Here is a 22,059-nt window from a genome sequence, read left to right on the forward strand (position 1 = left end):
TGCTCCATGCTGCTCCTGTCCCACCAGAAAAAAAATGACACAGAAGTGTCTCCCCCTGCTGCCTTTTCTCACCAGAAGACACCTCTGTTGTCATAGTTAATGTGGAATCATGTCTGGTGAACCTGCTTCATACTATTGTTATGATCATCATAATCACTTTTAATTTGTATACAGTGGTAACTCGGGTTAAGTACTTAATTCGTTCCGGAAGTCCGTTCTTAACCTGAAACTGTTCTTAACCTGAAGCACCACTTTAGCTAATGGGGCCTCCTGCTGCTGCTGCGCTGCTGGAGCACGATTTCTGTTCTTATCCTGAAGCAAAGTTCCTAACCTGAAGCACTATTTCTGAGTTACCGGAGTCTGTAACCTGAAGCATATGTAACCTGAAGCATATGTAACCTGAGGTACCACTGTACCGTCTTTCTATCTTACAATAATCAAGGCGGTTTACAAGCTGAAGAAACAAAGAATGTACAATGTACAATCTAATGCCATACAAAAATGTGATAATAAAACATAGCTTTAAAATAAACAACCTACATCAAATAAAGTAACATTCAACAATTGTTATGTTGTTGTTTGCAAGCTGAAACACCCACAAAATGGATTAAAGAAATTTTATTTTTTTTAAGAGAATTGCTAATGGAAGTGATTCATTTTTATGACTAAGAAGGTGTTCAGCTAAGACAAGTTATTCAGAGACCTGAGTTTTTTCTTCCATTTGCTTACCAGTCTTTTAACAACTTCCCTTCTGCCCTAGATGGAGCTCTAACTGGGTGGGTGGTTGAAGAAACCCTCCTGGCGTTCACTTTAGTCTCGCAACTGTGGGGTTTTTTTTGTTTTTAATTTGAAAGACTCCCACTTCACATAACTGCATCCTGTGTGGTTCTAGCAACAGATGAGCGGAGGAATTTAACATGGAGGACAGGTCTCCTGTGTAGTTTTTGTATCAGAGCCACTGACCCTCATTTTTATGTGAGGACTATGGGAAGATTTCCACATAGCCTGTTCCTGCCACATAATTTTAAATTCTGAAAATCTATTCCCTGTACTAGTCCACAAGCATTGTGTGGTCAGGCAGAGTCCCCCCCCCCCCAACTCCAGGCGACTCCCGAGTGAAATAATGACTCAAGACAACGTGCTATGGGATTAAAATTGGCCACAACTTTATTAAGTTTCGGATGTAGGGAGACCTTGTAGGGATTAAAATTGGCCACAACTTTATTAAGTTTCGGATGTAGGGAGACCTTGGCTCAGTCACTGGGCGTTTATCCTTCCCAGTCCCCAGCCGGGGATCTGGGAGACATCAGGGTTATCCAGAATGTGTGGGCATTGGGCTGGCTCTGGAGAACTTATGTTCAAGCAGAGAGCCCGCCCCCCATTTCGCAGCCATCGCAGGGGAGAGCAATGACAACCTCTCGGCGTATGGCCAATGCCTCCCCTCAAGACCCCTTTAAAGTGGAACCCTGGGATCACCACCACAAGGGTGGTTCACCGCTTCACCCCCCCCCCCCCAGTTTGGGAAGATAGACTAAAGGATTCCGCCCAAGGCCTGAAACCACCAAAGTTGTGACGTTTTGCTATGGGGAAGGCAAAACCTGCCAATGCAGGAAAATTCCTTTCTGGCCCTTCAACAGCGACCTGGACATAGCAGCGCCTGCGTACCTGTGGAGAAGAGGTTAACCTGCAAAAGAAGACTTAACTGAGGGAGGGCAGGGTGGAAGAAGCTCTGGAGCCAACTGACGCTTCGCAGGTAAGATTCACCTTCTGTTGTGTTGGCAGGGCGGTCCCTCCCCCTACCTGGCCGATCCCCTGGCAACGCCTCAACAGGTGGGATTGGGCGACTGGCTGAGATAGGTGGAGACCTCCAGGTATCCAGCCTGGGGAGGGCGAAGCCAGCCCATACTACTGGGAGCCGCACTGGGATCCGGGAGGCTGCGTGCGACCACGCAAAAGGTGCCCCCCATTTGACGTAGGGAGTGATCATTTCTGAAGGTGGATCAGTTTATGAGTCCTGTTGCTATTAGGAGTCACTGTGACGGAACTTGAACTCTTCCAACTGTCATCCTCTGGAACCCAGGATAAAAGCAAACAGTTGGCTGTCTCTCTTGGAAGTGGCAAAGATGGCTCAGCAAAACTGATACAGCCTTGGCAAAGAAGGTACTTTAAAATGTGAAGTGGTATAGAAATGGTTTAAAGAAAGAAAGAAATGCTTCATTTGGACACAAGATAATATCAAGTATGGCACCCCCCATGCCAATAATACGTAATGTCGCAATTCATTAATCTGATGAAGTATTCATTCTTTCTGTTTAATGATAATAATTATATAATTATCTATATAATTACAATTACAAGTTGCCAATATGGTGTAGTGGTTAGAGTGCTTTATAATATTATTAACGTTGTAGGAAGGACAAAGAGATTCTTTTGCATATATTGAGTATATTAAATAGATCTTTGTTATTACTTTGGTTTTATCATTATGCTTGAGGCCTTCAAATGAGGTTTTTTTAATGCAAAGTCCCGTATTTAGCTTTTAATTGTTCTACCATATGTCTCCATTGAAAAAACAGGAGAAATGGAGGTTGAGTATTATTGCTGCCTGTTCATAAGAAATAATTTGATCCTGCGCAAACCAGTTGCTTATAGTTTAACAAAGTAGTCCATTTTTCTTAATCTATGATCTTTTCTTTTTTAAAAAATATATATTTATTTTTAACATTCATATCCTGCCTATTCATTCATTTGAGATCCGCACGGCAGCTATTGACTATATGAAACAAACAAACAAAACAGAAAACAAAAGTAATCCAATCATACAGAGCAGGAATAGGGAACCTTTGTTTCTCCAGTTGACATTAGACCTAAAGTAGTAGAGCAACATTAGGAGTACAGGTTCCACATCCCTCACAGAATCAAAGATTTGTAGAGTTGGAAAGGGACCCTGAGGATAATCTAGTCCAACCCCCTCCAATGTAAGCATATGCAGCTGTTTCATACGGGGATTGAACCTACAACTTTGGCATTATCAGCACCAAAGTAATAAATGAACAAATAACAGCAAAGCAACAAGGGGCAGCAGAGTGTCGGTGTTGAATCAGTTGCAGGCGTTGAGCTGATTTTTTGCTCCCTCTACAATATAATCCTTAAGTCCAAGATTTTACTTTTCCCCAATGGCATGAGCTCCAGCCATTCACATGTAGTAGAGAAAGGCAAGGCATTTAACTCAGGAGTGCATTTGCATACCCTCCAGCGTATCTCCAAGGAAAATAGGGGGACATTCCAGAATCAAATCAGAAACCTATACGGCTTCTGCAAATCCAGGACAGTCCCTGAAAAATAGGGACAATTGAAGGGTCTGTGTTATGTACTGAGTTGAATAGGATCCAAACTGCAGCAGTCTAATTGGTCCTAGAACAATAGGATCCAAATTGCAGCAGTCTGATTGGTCCTAGAACAATAGGATTCAGAATGCAGCAGTCTGATTGGTCCAAGAACAATGCAGCAGTATGATTGGTTGGCAGGAACCACCCAATCATGCTCCAGATAAAAGTGAATTTACAATCTGATTGGCTTGCAGTAGAATCCCAGAATTAACCAATCATGTGCAGCCCATTGTGTAAATAATGTATATAAAGCAGATACTTTGAGGGGACTTTCATTCATTCCTCCTCACCACTATGAGCTGAATAAAGAGCATGAAATCACTTTGCGACTCTGAGTATATTTCAGTCTGCATCTGGGGTGGGAACTAAATCTTCTTTCTGCCATAGGTGAACCCAGGGTTTGGAACAGGAAGCAGCTTGCAGTTTCCATAGCACCTAAGGGGATTCTTTGATGACCAAGCATGTTGCTCTTATCTGCATCCTTGTTGTCTTCCTTGGTCACTGTGCATATTATGTGACTACTGGGGGACCAGCTTTATATATAGCTTTGAATTAAATGCACATTTATATTATTTTTACAATTACAGATGGTGCTGTTGCAGCTTTATCTTGTGCTTGCAGCTGTTCTACAACTTTCATCAGGACTTAGCTACAATGTAAATGGTAAGTTGTATTTTACTTTATTTCACCTTCCTATTCTTGCATACGGGTTAGTTACTAGTGCACTGAATCTCACAGCCATGCATTTGCATGTGCTGTAATTTGCAAAGGACTCCATAAAGATCAAAACTTTATTTTGTCCAAGTGATGATAGGGCCCACCTTTCAAAGGGAAAAGTGTGCACAGTTTTGGGAACTGAATCCAGGATTTAATTATTTTTTTTTACTGCAGCAGATGCAAGAAGCTTCTTAAAAAAAACCCAACCTATTAAAGAGCAAGAGATATTTGCTAATGATGTTGAATGTGTGTAGTCTAGGAGTCAAGTGAGCCACAGTGAGAGCTTGGGAAGATACTGACTGAAGCACAAAGGTTAATTTGGTTGTTCAAACCCATGCAGTCTAGCCTTGGTTTAAAGATTACCATAAATATATTATTTATTTTCTTATTGCCCACCCTAAACCCTACGTCTCCCAGTAAAACTTTCTTCCTGAGACTGCTAATAATATTGAATGTTGTTATTGTGATTATTACTACTGTATTTTTTATTGCTCACTCACAAAAGCCAATGCTATCCATTTCAGCCCACAATTTCACTTTTGATTTGAGTTTTAGTATATTCTAGTTCTGTAATATCATCTTTGAAAATATTAGTGATCATATTTTTTTCTCACTCAGTGGGGAGCAATTCGAGTTTTTCTTGCTACACAGAAGAGCATCCTATGACATCTAAGACAATTAAATTGTTTCTTTCAGATGACACTTTGGTAAGTTTCCAGCAATGTATCTCCAGTTGCAATTGAATGGGGAGTAGCTCAGCAAATACATTGGTACCTTGGTTTACAACCATAATCCATTGTAAGCCAAAACAGGTTGTAACCCAAGGCACGCTTTTGCCAATGGGGTCTCCCCCCCAAAAAAAGGGTTGTAATCCAAAAAAACGGACACGCACTTCCGGGTTTGAAATGGTTGTAATCCAAAAAGGTTGTAATTCAAAACGGTTGCAAACCAAGGTACCACTGTAACACACTTGTATTAAGGCAGCGGGGAATAACTCACCAATGCACCATTCTTTGGTTCGGCAGAATAAGTTAATCAATTCTTTTATTTTCTTCCCCAAATTTAGGAAAAGGAAAGGGAATGAGAAAGTAATTAAAATAAGGGCATGGTAATATTATATAAATAAATACAACAGTAAGAAAGAACTCATCATCAGTTCACATTATGGATATGCATAAATCATAGAAGTTCATTTAAGTTCTCCAAATGTCCAGATAGATATCCACACAAAGTTGATATCTAGATGACATATGTTTAAATGGATTGTTAGCTGTCATCACTAACTGAATCGGAAGCGGTTAGACTAAGAAGCTTAGCTAAATGGAGTGAACTATTATTGGTTGTTCAGACTCCCCTTGGATCTAACCACACCGTATGCGATTTAAAGAATTTTTATTTATTTATTGGCATCAAAACATAGTCTTGCAGTTTGTTTGTTTATTTAAATAACAATAAAAGGGTGTTCTAGCTTCTGAACTTGCTGCAGCTATGAATATAGCCAGGTAATTTCTTTTACATGCTGCAGGGCTAATGAGTCTGGAATCAAGATTCTCATGGAGCTAAACTAGCTCAGGGGTTGCCAACCTTTGGGGGGGCAGTGGGCACATTTTGAATTTGAAGGAAGTGCTGTGAGTGCCAGTCACAAAATGGCTGCCATGGGGAGTGTGGCACAACACATCCTGGCTGCTATGGAGGGGCAAGGAAAAACACAAAATTAGTCACAGTACAGCCATTGCTGCTGCTCCCACCAGCTTCCTGAACAGCCTCCTCATGTATCTGAAGAAGTGTGCATGCACACGAAAGCTCATACCAAGAACTATCTTAGTTGGTCTTTAAGGTGCTACTGGAAGGAATTTTTTTTTTTTTTTACTATGGCAGACCAACACGGCTACCTATCTGTAAACAGCCTCCTCATGGTTGGCAAGCAAATAGGATGGACCAACAGGCAAGAAGGGAAACCATCCCTTCCAGTTTTTGCCCTGTGCAAATCCTTCAAAACCAACCAGATTCTGAGGGGGCATTTTTTCTCTTTTGAGATACAGTGGTACCTCGGGTTACATATGCTTCAGGTTACATATGCTTCAGGTTACAGACTCCGCTAACCCAGAAATAGTGTCTCGGGTTAAGAACTTTACCTCAGGATGAGAACAGAAATTGTGCTCCAATGGCGCAGCGGCAGCAGGAGGCCCTATTAGGTGATCCATGCGACGGTCACCTCCAGACTGGATTATTGTAACTCGCTCTACGTGGGGCTGCCCTTGAGACTCACCCAGAAACTCCAGCGGGTGCAGAATGCCGCGGCGAGACTCCTTATGGGGTCTTCGCTGCGAGATCACATTCATCCGGTATTATACCAGCTGCACTGGCTCCCAGTGGAGTACAGGATCAGGTTTAAGGTGCTGGTTTTAACCTTTAAAGCCCTATACAGCCTAGGACCCTCGTACCTACGGGACCGCCTCTCCTGGTACGTCCCAGAGAGGAACCTACGGTTTGCAAATAATAACATCCTCAAGGTCCCAGGCCTCAGAGAGGTTAGGCTGGCCTCAACTAGAGCCAGGGCCTTCTCGGCTGCGGCTCCAACCTGGTGGAATGCTCTGTCACAAGAGACTAGGGCCCTGCGGGACCTGACATCTTTCCGCAGGGCCTGCAAGACAGAGCTGTTCCACCAGGCCTTTGGTCAGGGCGCAGCCTGACTCCCTCCTCTGGCAACCTGCACAGAATTTTGCTTAATCGGTTGCCATCAATTTGATTTTAACTAATTTTTATAATGAAATATTTTTAGAATGTGTGATTATTTGATTGATTGATTGTTTATTTGATTGTTGTTAGCCGCCCTGAGCCCGGCTCGGCTGGGGAGGGCGGGATATAAATAAAATTTATTATTATTATTATTATTATTATTATTATTATTATTATTATTATGTAAAGTGGTGCGTCAGGTTAAGAACAGTTTCAAGTTAAGAACGGACCTCCGGAACGAATTAAGTACTTAACCCGAGGTACCACTGTAAAACTTAAAATAAAAAGCCAGAAGAAGGCCTGGCCTGGTGAAGTCTCTCCTCTCACAGGTCTTCCTCCAGGCATTGCTCCCTTATGAGGAGTCCCAGGGCTGGAGGGTAGGCCTTGCCTAATGAAGAAAGCCTTGCCAACACTGCCTCAGGATATTGTCAGGGATGAAACAAAGGGCAGCCTTGTTTGCCCATTTAGAAAGGAAGAGGAAGGATGGCAGGAAGGGGCCTTGGGGTGCAACAGAAGGACAAACTTAAACATTTTAGGCGTTTTGGCTAATTAAACCATCTATGGCCTTTTAAATGTGTCTGTGGGGGATTTATTGTGGGATTTTTTCTATTATGTTATGTATTTTGTGCTTTTCAGGTATATTAATTTGTTAAATAATGATCATTTTCTATACTTTAACCCTAAACTTCCCAATTGCAGTGGCACTTGTCCATGCTAGCCAAAAGCAGGCAAAATCACTTGAGAGAGGGCAAGGGCAAGTTGTGTCGCACAGCGGTAAATTAATCAACGCAGAGTCTTCTTTATAAACAGAATAAAACTTTTACTTGAAGAAAATAAACTTGTTCAGAAACAGCATAGTTTAAGAGCATACACAGAGTGCTCATAGCAGCTATTTTAGTCTTCAGAGAGGCACAGTCTTTAGTTACTGGTTAATTGGGAGTCCTGGAGCCGCTCGTTCTGTCTGCAACAGCTATACATTCACATAATGAGCTGAGACTGACTCTGATAGAGACTTCATTACAGACTGATGCCCAGAGAGAAAATGGCTACTTTATATAGGAAGAATAAGTCATCACTCAAGATGAGTCACGTGTCATGATGAATTAGCAATTTACTTTTAGCAGTTAAAGATTGTGTAGGCCTTGTTCTGTGCCTAGGCCTTGCCAGCTTCTGCCCTCAAAAACCTTTGTCTCATGACAAGTTGTCCCACAAAAACGAGGATTTCTGCCCACCTTTCCTTTATGACTCCAATAATAATAATAATAATAATAATAATAATAAATTTATTATTTATACCCCACCCCAGCCACTCTGGGCGGCTTCCAACCAAATATTAAAATACAGTAATACATCAAACATTAAAAGCTTCCCTAAATAGGGCTGCCTTCAGATGTCTTCTAAAAGTCTGGTAGTTGTTGTTCTCTTATTTATTTATTTATTTATTTATTTATTTATTTATTTATTTATTTGCTTACTTATTGCAGCTTCCGCTTTTGAAATCAATGCAGGTTGCCATTTAAAGGTTTAAAAATTCCAGATGTTGTGGATATGTGCTTCATATGTTAATCCTGGTTTTTTTCCCTGTTAAAGACTGTCCGCTGTCATTTGTATAATATTAATAAACCCGACACCGAGGAGAACAGACGGAAGAATCTAGTTCTTTTTACTTCAGTTGGTCTTGCTCCCAGCATCCAGATCTTCAACAGTACCTACTCCAAAGTCTTCTACTTCAAAATGACTCTGGTAAAGCATTGCGGAAGGGCTCATAGCACATCATTTACATGCAGAAGGTCCCAGGTTCACTCCCTGGCTATTTCCAGTTAAAAGGGATCAGGTAGCAGGTGGTCACCTCTGCCTGAACTCAGGACAGCCACTGTCACCAGTATACAGTGGTGCCTCGCAAGACGAAATTAATTCGTTCCGCAAGTTTTTTCTTCTTGCGAGTTTTTCGTCTTGCGATGCACGGTTTCCCATAGGAATGCATTGAAAATCAATTAATGCGTTCCTATGGAAACCGCCTTCAGACCAGGTCCGGGGACAGTCTCTCCCCCGACCTCTTCTGAAGGCTGGGGGGGGGGACAAGGGCTTTTCTTCCCACCCCCAGCATTTTAAAAAAAACCCGGGACAGCGGAGGACTTCTCCGCTGTCCGGGGCGATCTTAAAATGCTGGCGGGCGGCATTTTAAAATCGCCCCGGGACAGCGGAGGACTTCTCCGCTGTCCGGGGCGATGTAAAAGCCCCTGGGAAGGCAGGCGGGGGGACAAAGACTTTTGCCCCCGCCCGCCTTCAGAAGAGGTCCTGGACCTCTTCTGAAAGCGGGCGGGGGGCGAAAGTCTTTGCCCCCCCGGCCTGCCTTCAAAAGCTCTCCCGGGAAGGCAGGCAGGGGGGACAAAGACTTTTGCCCCCCGCCCGCCTTCAGAAGAGGTCCTGGACCTCTTCTGAAGGCGGGCGGGGGGCGAAAGTCTTTGCCCCCCCGCCTGCCTTCAAAAGCTCTCCCGGGAAGGCAGGCAGGGGGGAGCAAAGACTTTCGCCCCCCGCCTGCCTTCAAAAGCCGTCCGGGAAGGCAGGCAGGGGGCGGGGGGCGAAAGTCTTTGCCCCCCCGCCTGCCTTCAAAAGCTCTCCCGGAAGGCAGGCAGGGGGGAGCAAAGACTTTCGCCCCCCGCCTGCCTTCAAAAGCCGTCCGGGACAGCGGAGAAAGGCACTGCCTTTCTCCGCTCTCCCGGGAAGGCAGGCAGGGGGGAGCAAAGACTTTCGCCCCCCGCCCGCCTTCCAAAGCCAAGTGATAGCTTTCTGTTGCACAATAGAATTAGCACTTTGAAAGAATTCTTGTTAGTACTTCATTTCATGAGCATTAACAACAAAATACATATCAAACCACTGTGAGAAACAGTTCTTAAGCTATGAGACTATCAGCTATGAAAATTCATAATTGGAAAATCAGTCCGCACAGTAGTTTACCTAAATGTATGTGACTCTTCAAGTATTTAAGACTCTTCAAGTATTTAAGACTAAAAATCTTGGGTTGCCATCCTTTTTTTAAACAAAAGGGAGAAGGTGTGGATTCGTGGATTATTGAAATCAACCGAGAAGAGTTAACATATAATACAGGTGAGAGATTTATAATTTCCACTTATTTATCCTCACAGGCTATTGATGCTTCCTTGTGTTGTTGTTGCTGTTTTTGTACTCACGTTGAAGCCTTATTTACCTAGGGATCCATTAGCCACGCCATCCCCGAACCTTGGAGGGAACAAAAAGTACCAGGAAAGCAAAAATCTTCTTTGGAGAAAAGAGTTTATTGAAAATCTGTGCACAGAGATAAGGTCTGTACTCAGAGACAACCAGCTGGATAGCTCCTGAAAATATTCTGGCTGTAGAGCAAGACACTTCAACAGACCTTTTTTATACTTTTCTGATCACTCTTCCCCCTCCCACATCTTCCCCTATATGGAACATCCATATCGCTTGCTAAACACATTTTATCGCTTGCTAAACATTCCTGTCTTTCTGCTAACCAAGCACTCCCTTCCCTCTCCTTCATACACGTGTCTTCTTTTGCTAGGTAAGCATTTCCTTCGTGTCTTGTCTTATCTTGCATTACTTAAAGCAGAAGCAAAACAGCTTGCTAGTGGGTTTTAGTTACCAGCAGTTTCTGGCTAGGCAGGAAGCGACCTTCTGACCTGTAGCTAACATCAGCAGTTTCAAATAGCTGGTCAGGCAGGAAATGGACTTTTGCCCTGCCAGCCAAATTTAGCACAGTCACTGGCGGCGTGCTAACTGTCTGGCCAAAATTTGCAGAAGTTGCAGAAGTAAGATTTCTTAGGTACAGAATACAAAGCACAGAAAATATTGAGAGAAACCTTTCCCATCTTCCTTTACTCCCTCCTCTTCTTTTGAACAATCTATTACTTAGATTCGTTCTGGGGTAGGGGTCTATATTCTCTCATTACAGCAATCACGCGAGGTCCCACAATATTCTGCAAGCATTGCATCAAGCAGGGAATACAAAAGCAAAGAAGCAATAGAAGCATTATTGGGCCCACCAGCATGGTAAATATTCTCCCCATCCATCCACCTGGGAAGATGCTATCCAACCAAGACATATCCCAGCCCTCCCAAATTTGTACAGGGACATGTGCCACCTTTTCAATGCTAGCCGCCAGATCACGGATAGCCTCGCCATGGTCTGAAACGTTGAAGCAACATGCTCCATTTCAGCCATTTGTAACCACCTATTGTAGGGGTTATGGGCACCCCACTTAGTCATCAAACGGGAAATGTCGGCAAGGGAGGTCGGGGGACTTTTTCCTGCCTGTGCCAATACACATGTGGGCTCTCCAACTAGAAAGAAAAGGAGAATCATCAAAGGTATAGATGGATTACGTTTCTTCCCACAAATACGATACCGTTCATGCCAACAGAAATACGAGAGCATCCATATGACAAGGGCGGTACATATCACTCCTACCCACCAAACCCAATATCTCCATGGTTCCTCCCACCAATATTCAGGGGGTCATTTCTAGTTTTCTTTTACAGCTGAAGGGCCCACTGATATTCGTATTCAATTATTTCCTGGACCTCAGGGGTAACTTTCCACTTCTCTGCTGAGGCACCTACTATGCGGAGCAATTTCCCTACAATCCCTTGTGGGTGGACTGGGCTCTCGTGTTGTCTCTTCAAGATATTATACCCAAAAGGGGCTTCTCCCTCTTCATATATCAGCATGCACCCACAGGAATATGTCCACCCCTGCAATGGCCTGACACTTGGGGTGACTATATCAAGGGGTTCCGGGCCCAATACCAAAAGTCCTGGTGGTGCCTCTAAATTGGCTGGAGAACAAGTGTCTACGTTGGGGACGCTGCCCGCGGGCGCCCCTCCCATCCAATTATTCAGCCGTGCGTAGAGATACCAGCCTCCGGAGTGATATCAGCAAGGCGGTCGTCACTGGAGGGGATCTTCAGGATGCTGAGACACAGTCCAATCTGAAGCAGCTTTCTTCACTTGAATGTGGTGGACCCAAGGTGTGACGCCAGCGACCTTCACAGCTGCGGGTGTGGAGAGCAGATGGGCCCTTCCAGCACGGTTGCAGTGGTGCCTGGGACCAGTCTTATCCACACCTCGTCACCTGGCTCAAACTGGTCACGCAAGGAGTTCGGGCCTGGGTCCACCTGTTGAGAGAGAGAATCTCGAGAGAGTGACTGTACATAGTTACTCAATTGCACATCTTGGCTAGCATATGGAGTTAACATTCTAACATATGGGACTGGTCTCCCAAACAGAACTTCAAAAGGTGACAAGTGGGTCCGTTTGGACGGAAGACTACGGACCCTGAGTAATGCCAAGGGCAACATGGTCACCCAATTAGACCCGGTTTCCTGTGTCAGCTTGGACAGCTGATTCTTTAGAGTCCTGTTTATTCTTTCCACCTTTCCAGAACTCTGGGGTCTATAAGCAGTATGCAGCTTCCAATTGATCTGGAGCGCTTTAGCCAGTCCCTGTAGGACTACATGAACGAATGCTGGTCCATTATCAGATCCTATGGACCTTGGCAATCCATAGCGAGGGATGATTTCCTTAAGCAGGCACCTGGTTACTTCAATTGCCTTTTCAGTCTTTGTTGGCCATGCTTCGACCCATCCGGTGTAGGTGCACACTGCCACCAGCAGGTAGCGATATAGTCCACAACGGGGTAATTCAGTGAAGTCCACAACAAGATCTTCCATAGGTGCAGTTCCACTGTGCTGAACTCCCAGGGGAGCCAGTGGTCCGGTTCTGGGATTATTCTTTTGACATAGCAGACATTTCCTGGAAACCTGGGCTGCCAGTTGATAAAGGTGGGTTATATAGAAGCACTTTGCCAGCTGCTTGGTGGTAGCATCTGGCCCCATGTGGGTTGACTCATGGTATCTCTGAGTTATCTGCCGAGACAGGGACTCTGGAATCCATATCCTGTCATCAGGGGTGAGGTACCATCCTTCTTTGGTCAATGTCAGCTCCTGGGCATCTGCAGTGTCCCTTTCCTGTTGTGTGTAAGCCGGCTTGTCAGCGGTGCTTAAAATTTCTTCTGGGATCAGTGCTCCAATGATCGGATCTGGGGCCAGGTCCCGGGCTGCCTCCTTGGCCACCTTGTCTGCCAGTCGATTTCCTCTGGCCACTTCCCCTGGTCCAGTTGTGTGTCCATAACAATGGATAACCGCTACTGCTTCGGGCTCCCATACAGCATCCAGAAGGTTCAATAAGGCTTGTGGGTGGGCCACCTGGCTTCCTCTGGAGGTAAGCAAACCTCTTTCTTTCCATAAGGCTCCATGGGCATGTAAAGTCAGGAATGCATACTTAGAATCTGTATAAATGTTTATCTTCTGCCCCTTTGCCAGGTTCAGGGCCTGGTAAGCGCAGTTAGTTCTGCCAGCTGGGCCGATGTTCCAGGTGGGAGTGACTTTGCTTCAATCACCTGGTCTTCCAGGGCTACCACTGCATAGCCTGCCTTCCGCTGCCCAGCCTCGTTTGCCTCGTCTTTGAGATCAGGCCTGCTGGAATATACTTTGTCCATTACTTCAATGCAATCGTGCATCTGCTCCTCACCTTCTCCTACCGGCAACAGGGTAGCTGGGTTGAGGGCGGTGGTGACTTGGAACTTCAAACGCGGGTGCAACAATAGCATCTGGCACTTTCTCATCTTTGCTTGGGAGAGGAAATAGGTACCCTTCATGTCAAGCAGTGCTGGGACTGCATGCGGGGTCACACAAACAGTGTCTTGGCCAAAAGTGAATTTGTCGGCTTTGTTCAATAGGGTAGCTACTGCCACAACTGCTCTCATGCATGGCGGTAAACCTTGTTCTGTAGGCGTCAGGCGCTCAGATAGGTATGCCACGGGCTGTTGCCAGCTTCCCAATTTTTGGCATAGCACTCCCTTTGCTGTTCCCTGGTCTTCATCCACAAACAGGGAGAAAGGCTTCTCAGGGTTTGGATGCCAAGCGCTGAGGCTTGTTATAATGCCACTTTGAAATCCTGAAAAGCCTGTTGCTGTTCCCTGCCCCATATAAAAAGATCCTTCTCTATTCCCCTAGTTGACTCATGCAGGGGCCAAGCAATGCTTCTGTAGTTGGTAGTGAGTCCAGGAGATATTGTACATCATCATAAGTGGGATTTTAGGTTTTAAAAATCCCTTCAAACAGTTTTATGATCTTTGCTGGATTCTCCTCAAAAGAGGGGTTCTGATTTCTCCAATTACAAACATCTGCACTTGAAAAGGGTATATGCTGTGCCTTCGCTTGTCCAGCTGGGACAGGGGCTGGTGGATCATAAAACCCTCCGAAGGGGCATTACTCCGGCTGCCTGATCCTTCCTGGTTTTCTCATACTGTCTGTGAGACATACTTTCTTCGCCGCCTGTCCCCACTTCCTCTTTTCAGGGGTGTAGCATTTCTGTTGCCTCAACTAACAAGGGACTCACATCCAACTTCTCCCTCAAATGGCTTTACAAACTCCTTTAGTCTCTTTTTCTGTTTTTCTGTCCACATTTTCTTTCCTTGATTCATATCATCTAGTATCTTCCTAAACTCTTCGTCATCTTCCTCTTCTTCCGTCTCACTATCCTCCTTAGCAGGTCCTCCTCCCCCTACACCAGTACCTCCCTGTGCTTCTTGATTTTGGCCTGGGGGGGTGTTGGAGGGGCTGTTGCTGGAGTGTAAGGTGGTGGCTTAATCACTCCCCTCTCCTCATCTTCTGGGTCTTCTAACACCAGAGGCTTCACTGTACAAATCCTGTTCTGTGTGTTGCTGTCACAGCAAAACTTTAGCCATGGTAGATTCTTTTCTACATTGGTCTTCCATGTAGAGATGTAGGGGATTTGATCAGAACGGTCATTCAAAATGTTCTGATATTATGGATTAATGAGTTGCAAATCTAGATGGACGGCCAATTTATTCTTTTGGGTAGGCCAGTCTAATTCACAATGTCCTCATCTTCCCCTCATCAGCTTGAATCCCCAAAAGCCTTCCAAGTATCTGACATGCAACATAGCAATAAAGCCTTCCAAATATCTGACATGCAACATAGCAACATACAACATACAAATCACATCAATATAATTTCAACATGTAACACACTAAACACACCAAAATAACTTCAGCATGCAATACACAAAACACAAAACACACCAAAAATCACAATATATATATATCCCTCCCTCTTCTGTTCCCAACTTCTGCTGGTGGCACTCTCCTGCACAAGCAGTCCCCTTTTATTCCTGGTGGCTGGCACTCTACTGCGCAACCAATCCCCTTATTCCTGGTGGCATCTTATTGCCTGTGGCACCCTGCCACAACCAGGGGAGGTTGATCAAGCCTCCTGCCCTTTCCGTCGGGCTGCCCTTTTCCGCCGGGCTTACCTTTTTCCGCTGCGGACCTGTCCCCTCGGCGCCGTCCTGTCCTCTTGTTCTCCCTCAACTAGATGTCTCCACTCCAGAACAGTGTGGCTGGCTCCCCCCACGAAACAGGTGGGGTGCGCAGGGAGCCTGCAAACGCTGCTGAGCTGTTCACCTTGGTTGAGCCTGGCCCTCCGGTCCGTATTGGGGAGGGGGCTTATCCCGGACGAGCCCCCAGAGAGATGAAGCCTTATTTACCTAGGGATCCATTAGCCACGCCATCCCCGAACCTTGGAGGGAACAAAAAGTACCAGGAAAGCAAAAATCTTCTTTGGAGAAAAGAGTTTATTGAAAATCTGTGCACAGAGATAAGGTCTGTACTCAGAGACAACCAGCTGGATAGCTCCTGAAAATATTCTGGCTGTAGAGCAAGACACTTCAACAGACCTTTTTATACTTTTCTGATCACTCTTCCCCCTCCCACATCTTCCCCTATATGGAACATCCATATCGCTTGCTAAACACATTTTATCACTTGCTAAACATTCCTGTCTTTCTGCTAACCAAGCACTCCCTTCCCTCTCCTTCATACACGTGTCTTCTTTTGCTAGGTAAGCATTTCCTTCGTGTCTTGTCTTATCTTGCATTACTTAAAGCAGAAGCAAAACAGCTTGCTAGTGGGTTTTAGTTACCAGCAGTTTCTGGCTAGGCAGGAAGCGACCTTCTGACCTGTAGCTAACATCAGCAGTTTCAAATAGCTGGTCAGGCAGGAAATGGACTTTTGCCCTGCCAGCCAAATTTAGCACAGTCACTGGCGGCGTGCTAACTGTCTGGCCAAAATTTGCAGAAGTTGCAGAAGTAAGATTTCTTAGGTACAGAATACAAAGCACAGAAAATATTGAGAGAAACCTTTCCCATCTTCCTTTAACGTAAGGTGGTGAGTACATTTCATTTCAAAAGAAAAACTTCGCACAAAATCCTGTTGGCAGGGGGGAAATTTGGAAACTTGGTAGTGAGCATTTGGCACAATCTCAAATGGTGCAGAAGTAGTATACCAACTTCAGTGGAGAGAAAGCAAGTTTTGAGATAATGTATATTGCATTTATTTTGACTGTGATATTTTTGTAACTTAAAACAAAAAACTTTTTGTAACTTGAATAGAAAAAAATAGAAAAATTAATTGGCTAGAAAAAATATGCAGGAATGTTCATTACTAAGAATTCAATTGAAGAGCAGTGCACCATTGTAGGCAAATTTGAGAAGAGCATGTAGTCGTCATCAACTTTGGCGATCTCTCGTAGCCGAGTAATATTGACATAAGCATACAGCAATATCCACTTGTGTCTATCTGCAAGTGGAATGGGTTTCCACTTGTGCGACGAGTTTTTGCCCCCTGAAATTTGCTCCAGAGGGTTTGGTCGTGGGGATTGCAAGAGGGAGGAGAAAATGAAACCATGTTGTGCAAGCAGAGAGGCCTGTTTGCTTGACGTTGGATATCACCCATAATACTTGTGTACTTATATGACTAATCTGTCTTTGTCTTTCTTGTACATGCCGCTGAAACAGATATTAATCCAATTGAGGAATGGTTTGTAAAATTTAATATGCATCATGGTTTAAATATGTTCACTACTACGGGAACCTTGTTGGATGTCATACGAGGTACGTCATAGCTCATAGGGAGTGTTTGCGGTTTTGTAAGTAATTGTGGTTTCATGGAAATTAGCACGGACATTAAGTTTTCTGAATTTATTCATATGATATGGAATGTTTTATTTATATTCCGCTTTTTTTGGCCCAAAGGCTCCAAAGCAGTAAACAACATTGATACATATGCATACAGAAGAAATGAATGATAAAATTGCAACACATAAAATATGTCAATCAAAACAAAATATAATACTGGCAGGATTTCCAATAGCCACCATCATGAAAAAAGAGAGTATCCCGTGTGTGTGTGTGTGTGTGTGTGTGTGTGTGTGTGTAAGAACAGGTCTAAGGAAGGTACTCATTACTTGAAGCGGTCTCCTAGTACTCTTCAATTTCCAGCAGACTTAGACAACCTTGTCTCTTCTGTATGCCTTCACCCACTTCTGTATTTTCCCCTACCTTCCACCACAGTGATGGCAGTCCCATTCCCATCCCCCACCCCAACCCTGGGCCAGACTGATAACATCCCTTACTCACTTCCAAGCGTGTCTCCACAAATTTCAGAGATAGTCGCATATTTCCTAGAAAGAATTTTTGCTTTCTTAAACATTAGTGCTCTCTTGCAGATCCTCTTCTTCAGTGGTATTGGACCCTTGGTGAATACCTGAATATTAATGATACATTGTCTGCAGTAGCCAATATCCAAATAGCAAAAAGTCCTTGTGCAAGTGATGTAGCAATACTTGGTCTGATCTATAAAACTAAAAATATAGGTAAGTATCTTGCATTTTTACATAATTAGCTGATCCACCAGCTTCATTTTCCGACTGGGTAAAGTGGGATGTAACATTTTAAAATAAGTATACTTGTTTACTCAGAAGTAAGTCCCATTGTGTTGACTGAGTTTCTCCCAAAAAGCTCAGCAACTTTTACTTCTAGAAATACAGCAACCCTAGGCAGCAGGGAAAGGCCTTCTTGCTGCCATGTGGTTTGAAAAGAGTAGAGGAGCAAGTTCCCCTTGGAGCAACAGGACTGAGGACATTCTGTTGTTCTCAGAGGGCCTGGTGCAGCTTTCATGGACAATTGCCTCTCACAGCAATGGAAAAGACTTTGTTGTTGTTTTCAAAAAGATCATTTGCAGTTTTGCAAACCTTGTGCATCGCTGGCACTATTTTAGCTCGGCAAGCAATGACACTTGCATACTGAGCATTCAAAATAGATGGAATAAATGGTAGGTATGCATTTTTTGAAATGGTATCCCCTCCCCCTCCCCCCAAAAAAACAATTAATTTGAATTATTTGCTCACCGGTTTGTTTGTTTTTAGTCAAATATGTGTGTGATGGTGAAAAGCATGACTGCTAGAGCATTTTGCTGAGAATCTCAGGTGGGAAGGAGAGGACAGGACACAACCACTACACTGCAGCATATTCTACAATAACCACAGGAATACGCCAGGGATATGTTGGCAACTGTCCCCCACCCCACCCCATACCGAACCACCTGCTTGTGCTTATTAACTTAGATATGTGGTACTAGTAAAGCAGGCAGACATGCTTTCTTTCAGTGTGTGCAAGTAGGTTTGAGCTGAGTATTTAAGGTCTGTAATTGTGGATACAGGGGTGCTTATTTCCTGATTTTGCTGCTGTTGGGGTGATAGGTTGTTCTTCTACCTAGACTCAACATATATTTGTAAATAAACTCAAATATCACAGAGAAACCTCCGAACCAAACCAGCTACACTGCTGAAATTTCTAGGAAATATGAAGCTTTATAACAGTTTAATAAATGATGGTAGCCTGGCTTTATACTGTGATTCAGTTTTCATGTAATGATTAGTTTTCTTTTGTATTTGAAGGAATAATTTTAGGATTGACTGACAGTGGATTTATGGGTGGGGATACAGTATGGTTTAACTTGTCTGCTACCATTTGTGCCATCTTGGAAAACGGTAATTCTTATTTTCAATTGTTTAATTAACCCATATGCATTTCCTTTTTATTTGTAGACTGTCTTACCCCAAGGCCTTAGAACACGTTGCACTTTCATAGAATGTACAGGGTTGGCCCGAATATAGACTATACCCCTAAAATGAGATCTCTCAAAACATAGATTCTCTACTTATAAGATTGTCACCATAGACTGCACTCAGGTTTTATGTGAGCCAGATTTTGGGGGGAAGTGTGGCCTATATTCAGACCAATACAGTAATTGTAGGTCTCAGAGTGAAGGTTGTGGTGTGATGTCCAGTTCAAAACCCTAGGATCTGGAGAGCCCTCCCTCATCCCTTTTCTTTGGACCGTGATAAGAAAGAATCTCTGCCTCCTTGGGTCCAAAATTTCAGCTTCTTGGCTATGGGAACCCTCATCCCTCAGCATTTAGGGTCTTCTCTCCCAGGGGTGGGATTGACAGGACAGATTCTACAGCCTGTTTAGGGCTTTTGACTGACGCCAGACTTGAATCTGGCATGTTGGGCTACTAAGTGCTTTCAGCTGTGGTTCCCAGGGTTGCCATTTTTTTTAATCTGGAGTGCAGAACCTCCAAGTGTCCCTATTTTCCAGAGACAGTCCCAGATTTAGAGGAGCTGTCCCGGTTTCTGATTTGATCCCAGAATGCCCCACTTTTTCTTGTTGTTGTTTAGTCGTTTAGTCGTGTCCGACTCTTCGTGACCCCATGGACCAGAGCACGCCAGGCACTTCTTAGGATATCCCTATTTTCATCTGAGAAATACTGGAGGGTATGGAGTTATCTGACCCCCAAGGCATCTGAAGGCAGTCCTGTATAGGGAAGGTGGCTTTTTAAATGTTTAATGTTTTGTTGTTTTTTATAAATGTTGGAAGCCACCCAGAGTGGCTGGAGCAACACAGTCAGATGGGCAGGGTGGGAAAAGTCAGCCTCTATTCTTGCTGCCCCCTGAACTTGCCTTTGCTATATCTTTTTTTTAAAAAATGCAGCAAAGGAGCAGGGTTCGAAAGAGCAGATTTCATCACTCCACCCTCTCTAAAAACCACATAAATCTAGACCTTCTTCAAATGCATATCAGGTGCATGGATTGCCCAACAGATCTGGGTGTCTCAATATGGGTGTAATTTGCCATGTCTATAACAAGTAATGATGGAAGTCTGAAAGATGCAACTCAGGTTACTCACAGTGCCTTTTCTCCCCTCAAGATTGTTACGGACTTGCGCTTGTGGATCTCACCTTAACAAATACTCGTCTTGTACTCCTCACCTCACTAGGATTATTTATCAGTGATGATCTGCGCATTGTAACTGGAAAGATGTTGCAGGTACGTATGTGTACTTAAATATCCCTGTGTCCCCTTCCCCCAATCATCTAATGTTTTAAAAACCACTGGTAAGCATACTGCAAAAAACCTAAGTTTGGAAGATCTCCTCCTGAAATCTATTAACAGTTCAATGCCATACAGGTCTGCTCAGAAGACAATCTCATTCAGTTTAGGACTATAACCCTACTATACACATTTCCCTGCAAGTAAGTCCCATTGAACATGGTGAGAACTGTGTCTGGGTAGGCACATCTAGGATTGCATTGTTAATCTGTGTACTAATCATTCTCTCTCCAGTTCACCTGATGAACTAAGTGTATGAAGAGGCTAAGCTGGTTGCTTCGTATGTGAACCATTTTAACCTTACCAAACTTGTGGTCTTTTTCTATTCTATGGGGAAGTGGGAAACTTTGGAAAGAATCATAGAATCATAGAATAGAATCATAGAATCATAGAATCATAGAATCATAGAATCATAGAATCATAGAGTTGGAAGAGACCACAAGGGCCATCGAGTCCAACCCCCTGCCAAGCAGGAAACACCATCAGAGCACTCCTGACATATGGTTATCAAGCCTCTGCTTAAAGACCTCCAAAGTAGGAGACTCTACCACACTCCTTGGCAGCAAATTCCACTGTCGAACAGCTCTTACTGTCAGGAAGTTCTTCCTAATGTTTAGGTGGAATCTTCTTTCTTGTAGTTTGGATCCATTGCTCCGTGTCCGCTTCTCTGGAGCAGCAGAAAACAACCTTTCTCCCTCCTCTATGTGACATCCTTTTATATATTTGAACATGGCTATCATATCACCCCTTAACCTCCTCTTCTCCAGGCTAAACATGCCCAGCTCCCTTAGCCGTTCCTCATAAGGCATCGTTTCCAGGCCTTTGACCATTTTGGTTGCCCTCCTCTGGACACGTTCCAGTTTGTCAGTGTCCTTCTTGAATTGTGGTGCCCAGAACTGGACACAGTACTCCAGGTGTGGTCTGACCAGAGCAGAATACAGTGGCACTATTACTTCCCTTGATCTAGATGCTATACTCCTATTGATGCAGCCCAGAATTGCATTGGCTTTTTTAGCTGCCGCGTCACACTGTTGGCTCATGTCAAGTTTGTGGTCAACCAAGACTCCTAGATCCTTTTCACATGTACTGCTCTCAAGCCAGGTGTCCCCCATCTTGTATTTGTGCCTCTCATTTTTTTTGCCCAAGTGCAATACTTTACATTTCTCCCTGTTAAAATTCATCTTGTTTGTTTTGGCCCAGTTCTCTAATTTGTCAAGGTCGTTTTGAAGTGTGATCCTGTCCTCTGGGGTGTTAGCCACCCCTCCCAGTTTGGTGTCATCTGCAAATTTGATCAGGATGCCCTTGAGTCCATCATCCAAGAACTTGAAAGGGCAAATTTTAAAGGTCTTAACAGCCTGGAGCAACCTAGCCAGATGGGCGGGGTATAAATAATAAAAATTATTATCATATTCCCATGCTTCACTTTTGCTGCATATTTTGTGATTTTAAATATCTGCCGGGGTCTCTCAATAAAGAGTACTTGCCCCAAACTTGGATCTTGGTATCCAGGACTTCTCCTTTCTTTTTTTTCTTTGCACCAACAGTAGCTTTGCTGCAATTAATAGATACCTCTTCTATTAAGATCAATCTCTGTGGCCCTGCTTCAGGAGTGCTACCTTTAGAAGTGAAGGGGATTGTGACAGGGCCTTTTCTGTTGTAGCCCCTTGTCTTTGGAAGCCTCTCCCCAGAGAATTTTGCTGGCACCATTGTTGAATACTTTTTAGTGATGGATATGGTACTTGATTTCCTTAGGTGTTTTAGCTGTTGGTTTGTAGCTATTGCTTATTTCCTGTTATCTCACAGGAAAAGTACATGCCCTGGCTAGGTTGCCCCAGGCTGTTGGT

At 44.0% G+C, this 22,059-nt stretch overlaps 1 protein-coding gene and 1 long non-coding RNA gene across 5 annotated transcripts in view; one reads left to right on the forward strand and one right to left on the reverse strand.

The window, feature by feature from the left end:
• Nucleotides 1–604: 604 nt before the first annotated feature.
• LOC309539085 lies at nt 605–1,752 on the reverse strand. Its single transcript, XR_014222681.1, has 2 exons — nt 1,248–1,752; nt 605–1,193 (listed from the first exon to the last, which is right to left on the reverse strand). It is a non-coding gene; the product is annotated as an uncharacterized lncRNA (long non-coding RNA).
• Nucleotides 1,753–1,898: 146 nt separating this feature from the next.
• The window catches only part of CATSPERB (cation channel sperm associated auxiliary subunit beta), a 55,631-nt gene continuing 35,470 nt past the window's right edge, over nt 1,899–22,059 (forward strand). Inside the window, exons 1-9 of one of the 4 annotated variants that reach the window (XM_082232497.1) lie at nt 1,899–2,160; nt 3,977–4,052; nt 4,725–4,813; nt 8,436–8,588; nt 9,893–9,953; nt 16,782–16,877; nt 17,492–17,638; nt 18,722–18,814; nt 20,034–20,152. In XM_082232497.1, the coding sequence (XP_082088623.1) occupies nt 3,977–4,052; nt 4,725–4,813; nt 8,436–8,588; nt 9,893–9,953; nt 16,782–16,877; nt 17,492–17,638; nt 18,722–18,814; nt 20,034–20,152 (834 nt within the window). In that variant the 5' untranslated portion in view covers nt 1,899–2,160. Of the gene's footprint in view, nt 2,161–3,976; nt 4,053–4,724; nt 4,814–7,436; nt 7,620–8,435; nt 8,589–9,892; nt 9,954–16,781; nt 16,878–17,491; nt 17,639–18,272; nt 18,328–18,414; nt 18,440–18,721; nt 18,815–20,033; nt 20,153–22,059 lie in introns of those variants that run through there. The other 3 variants (XM_082232498.1, XM_082232499.1, XM_082232500.1) reach the window with 3 other exon arrangements.

The sequence above is a fragment of the Podarcis vaucheri genome (assembly GCF_965113315.1).
Source record: "Podarcis vaucheri genome assembly, chromosome: 1".
Lineage (NCBI taxonomy): Eukaryota > Metazoa > Chordata > Lepidosauria > Squamata > Lacertidae > Podarcis > Podarcis vaucheri.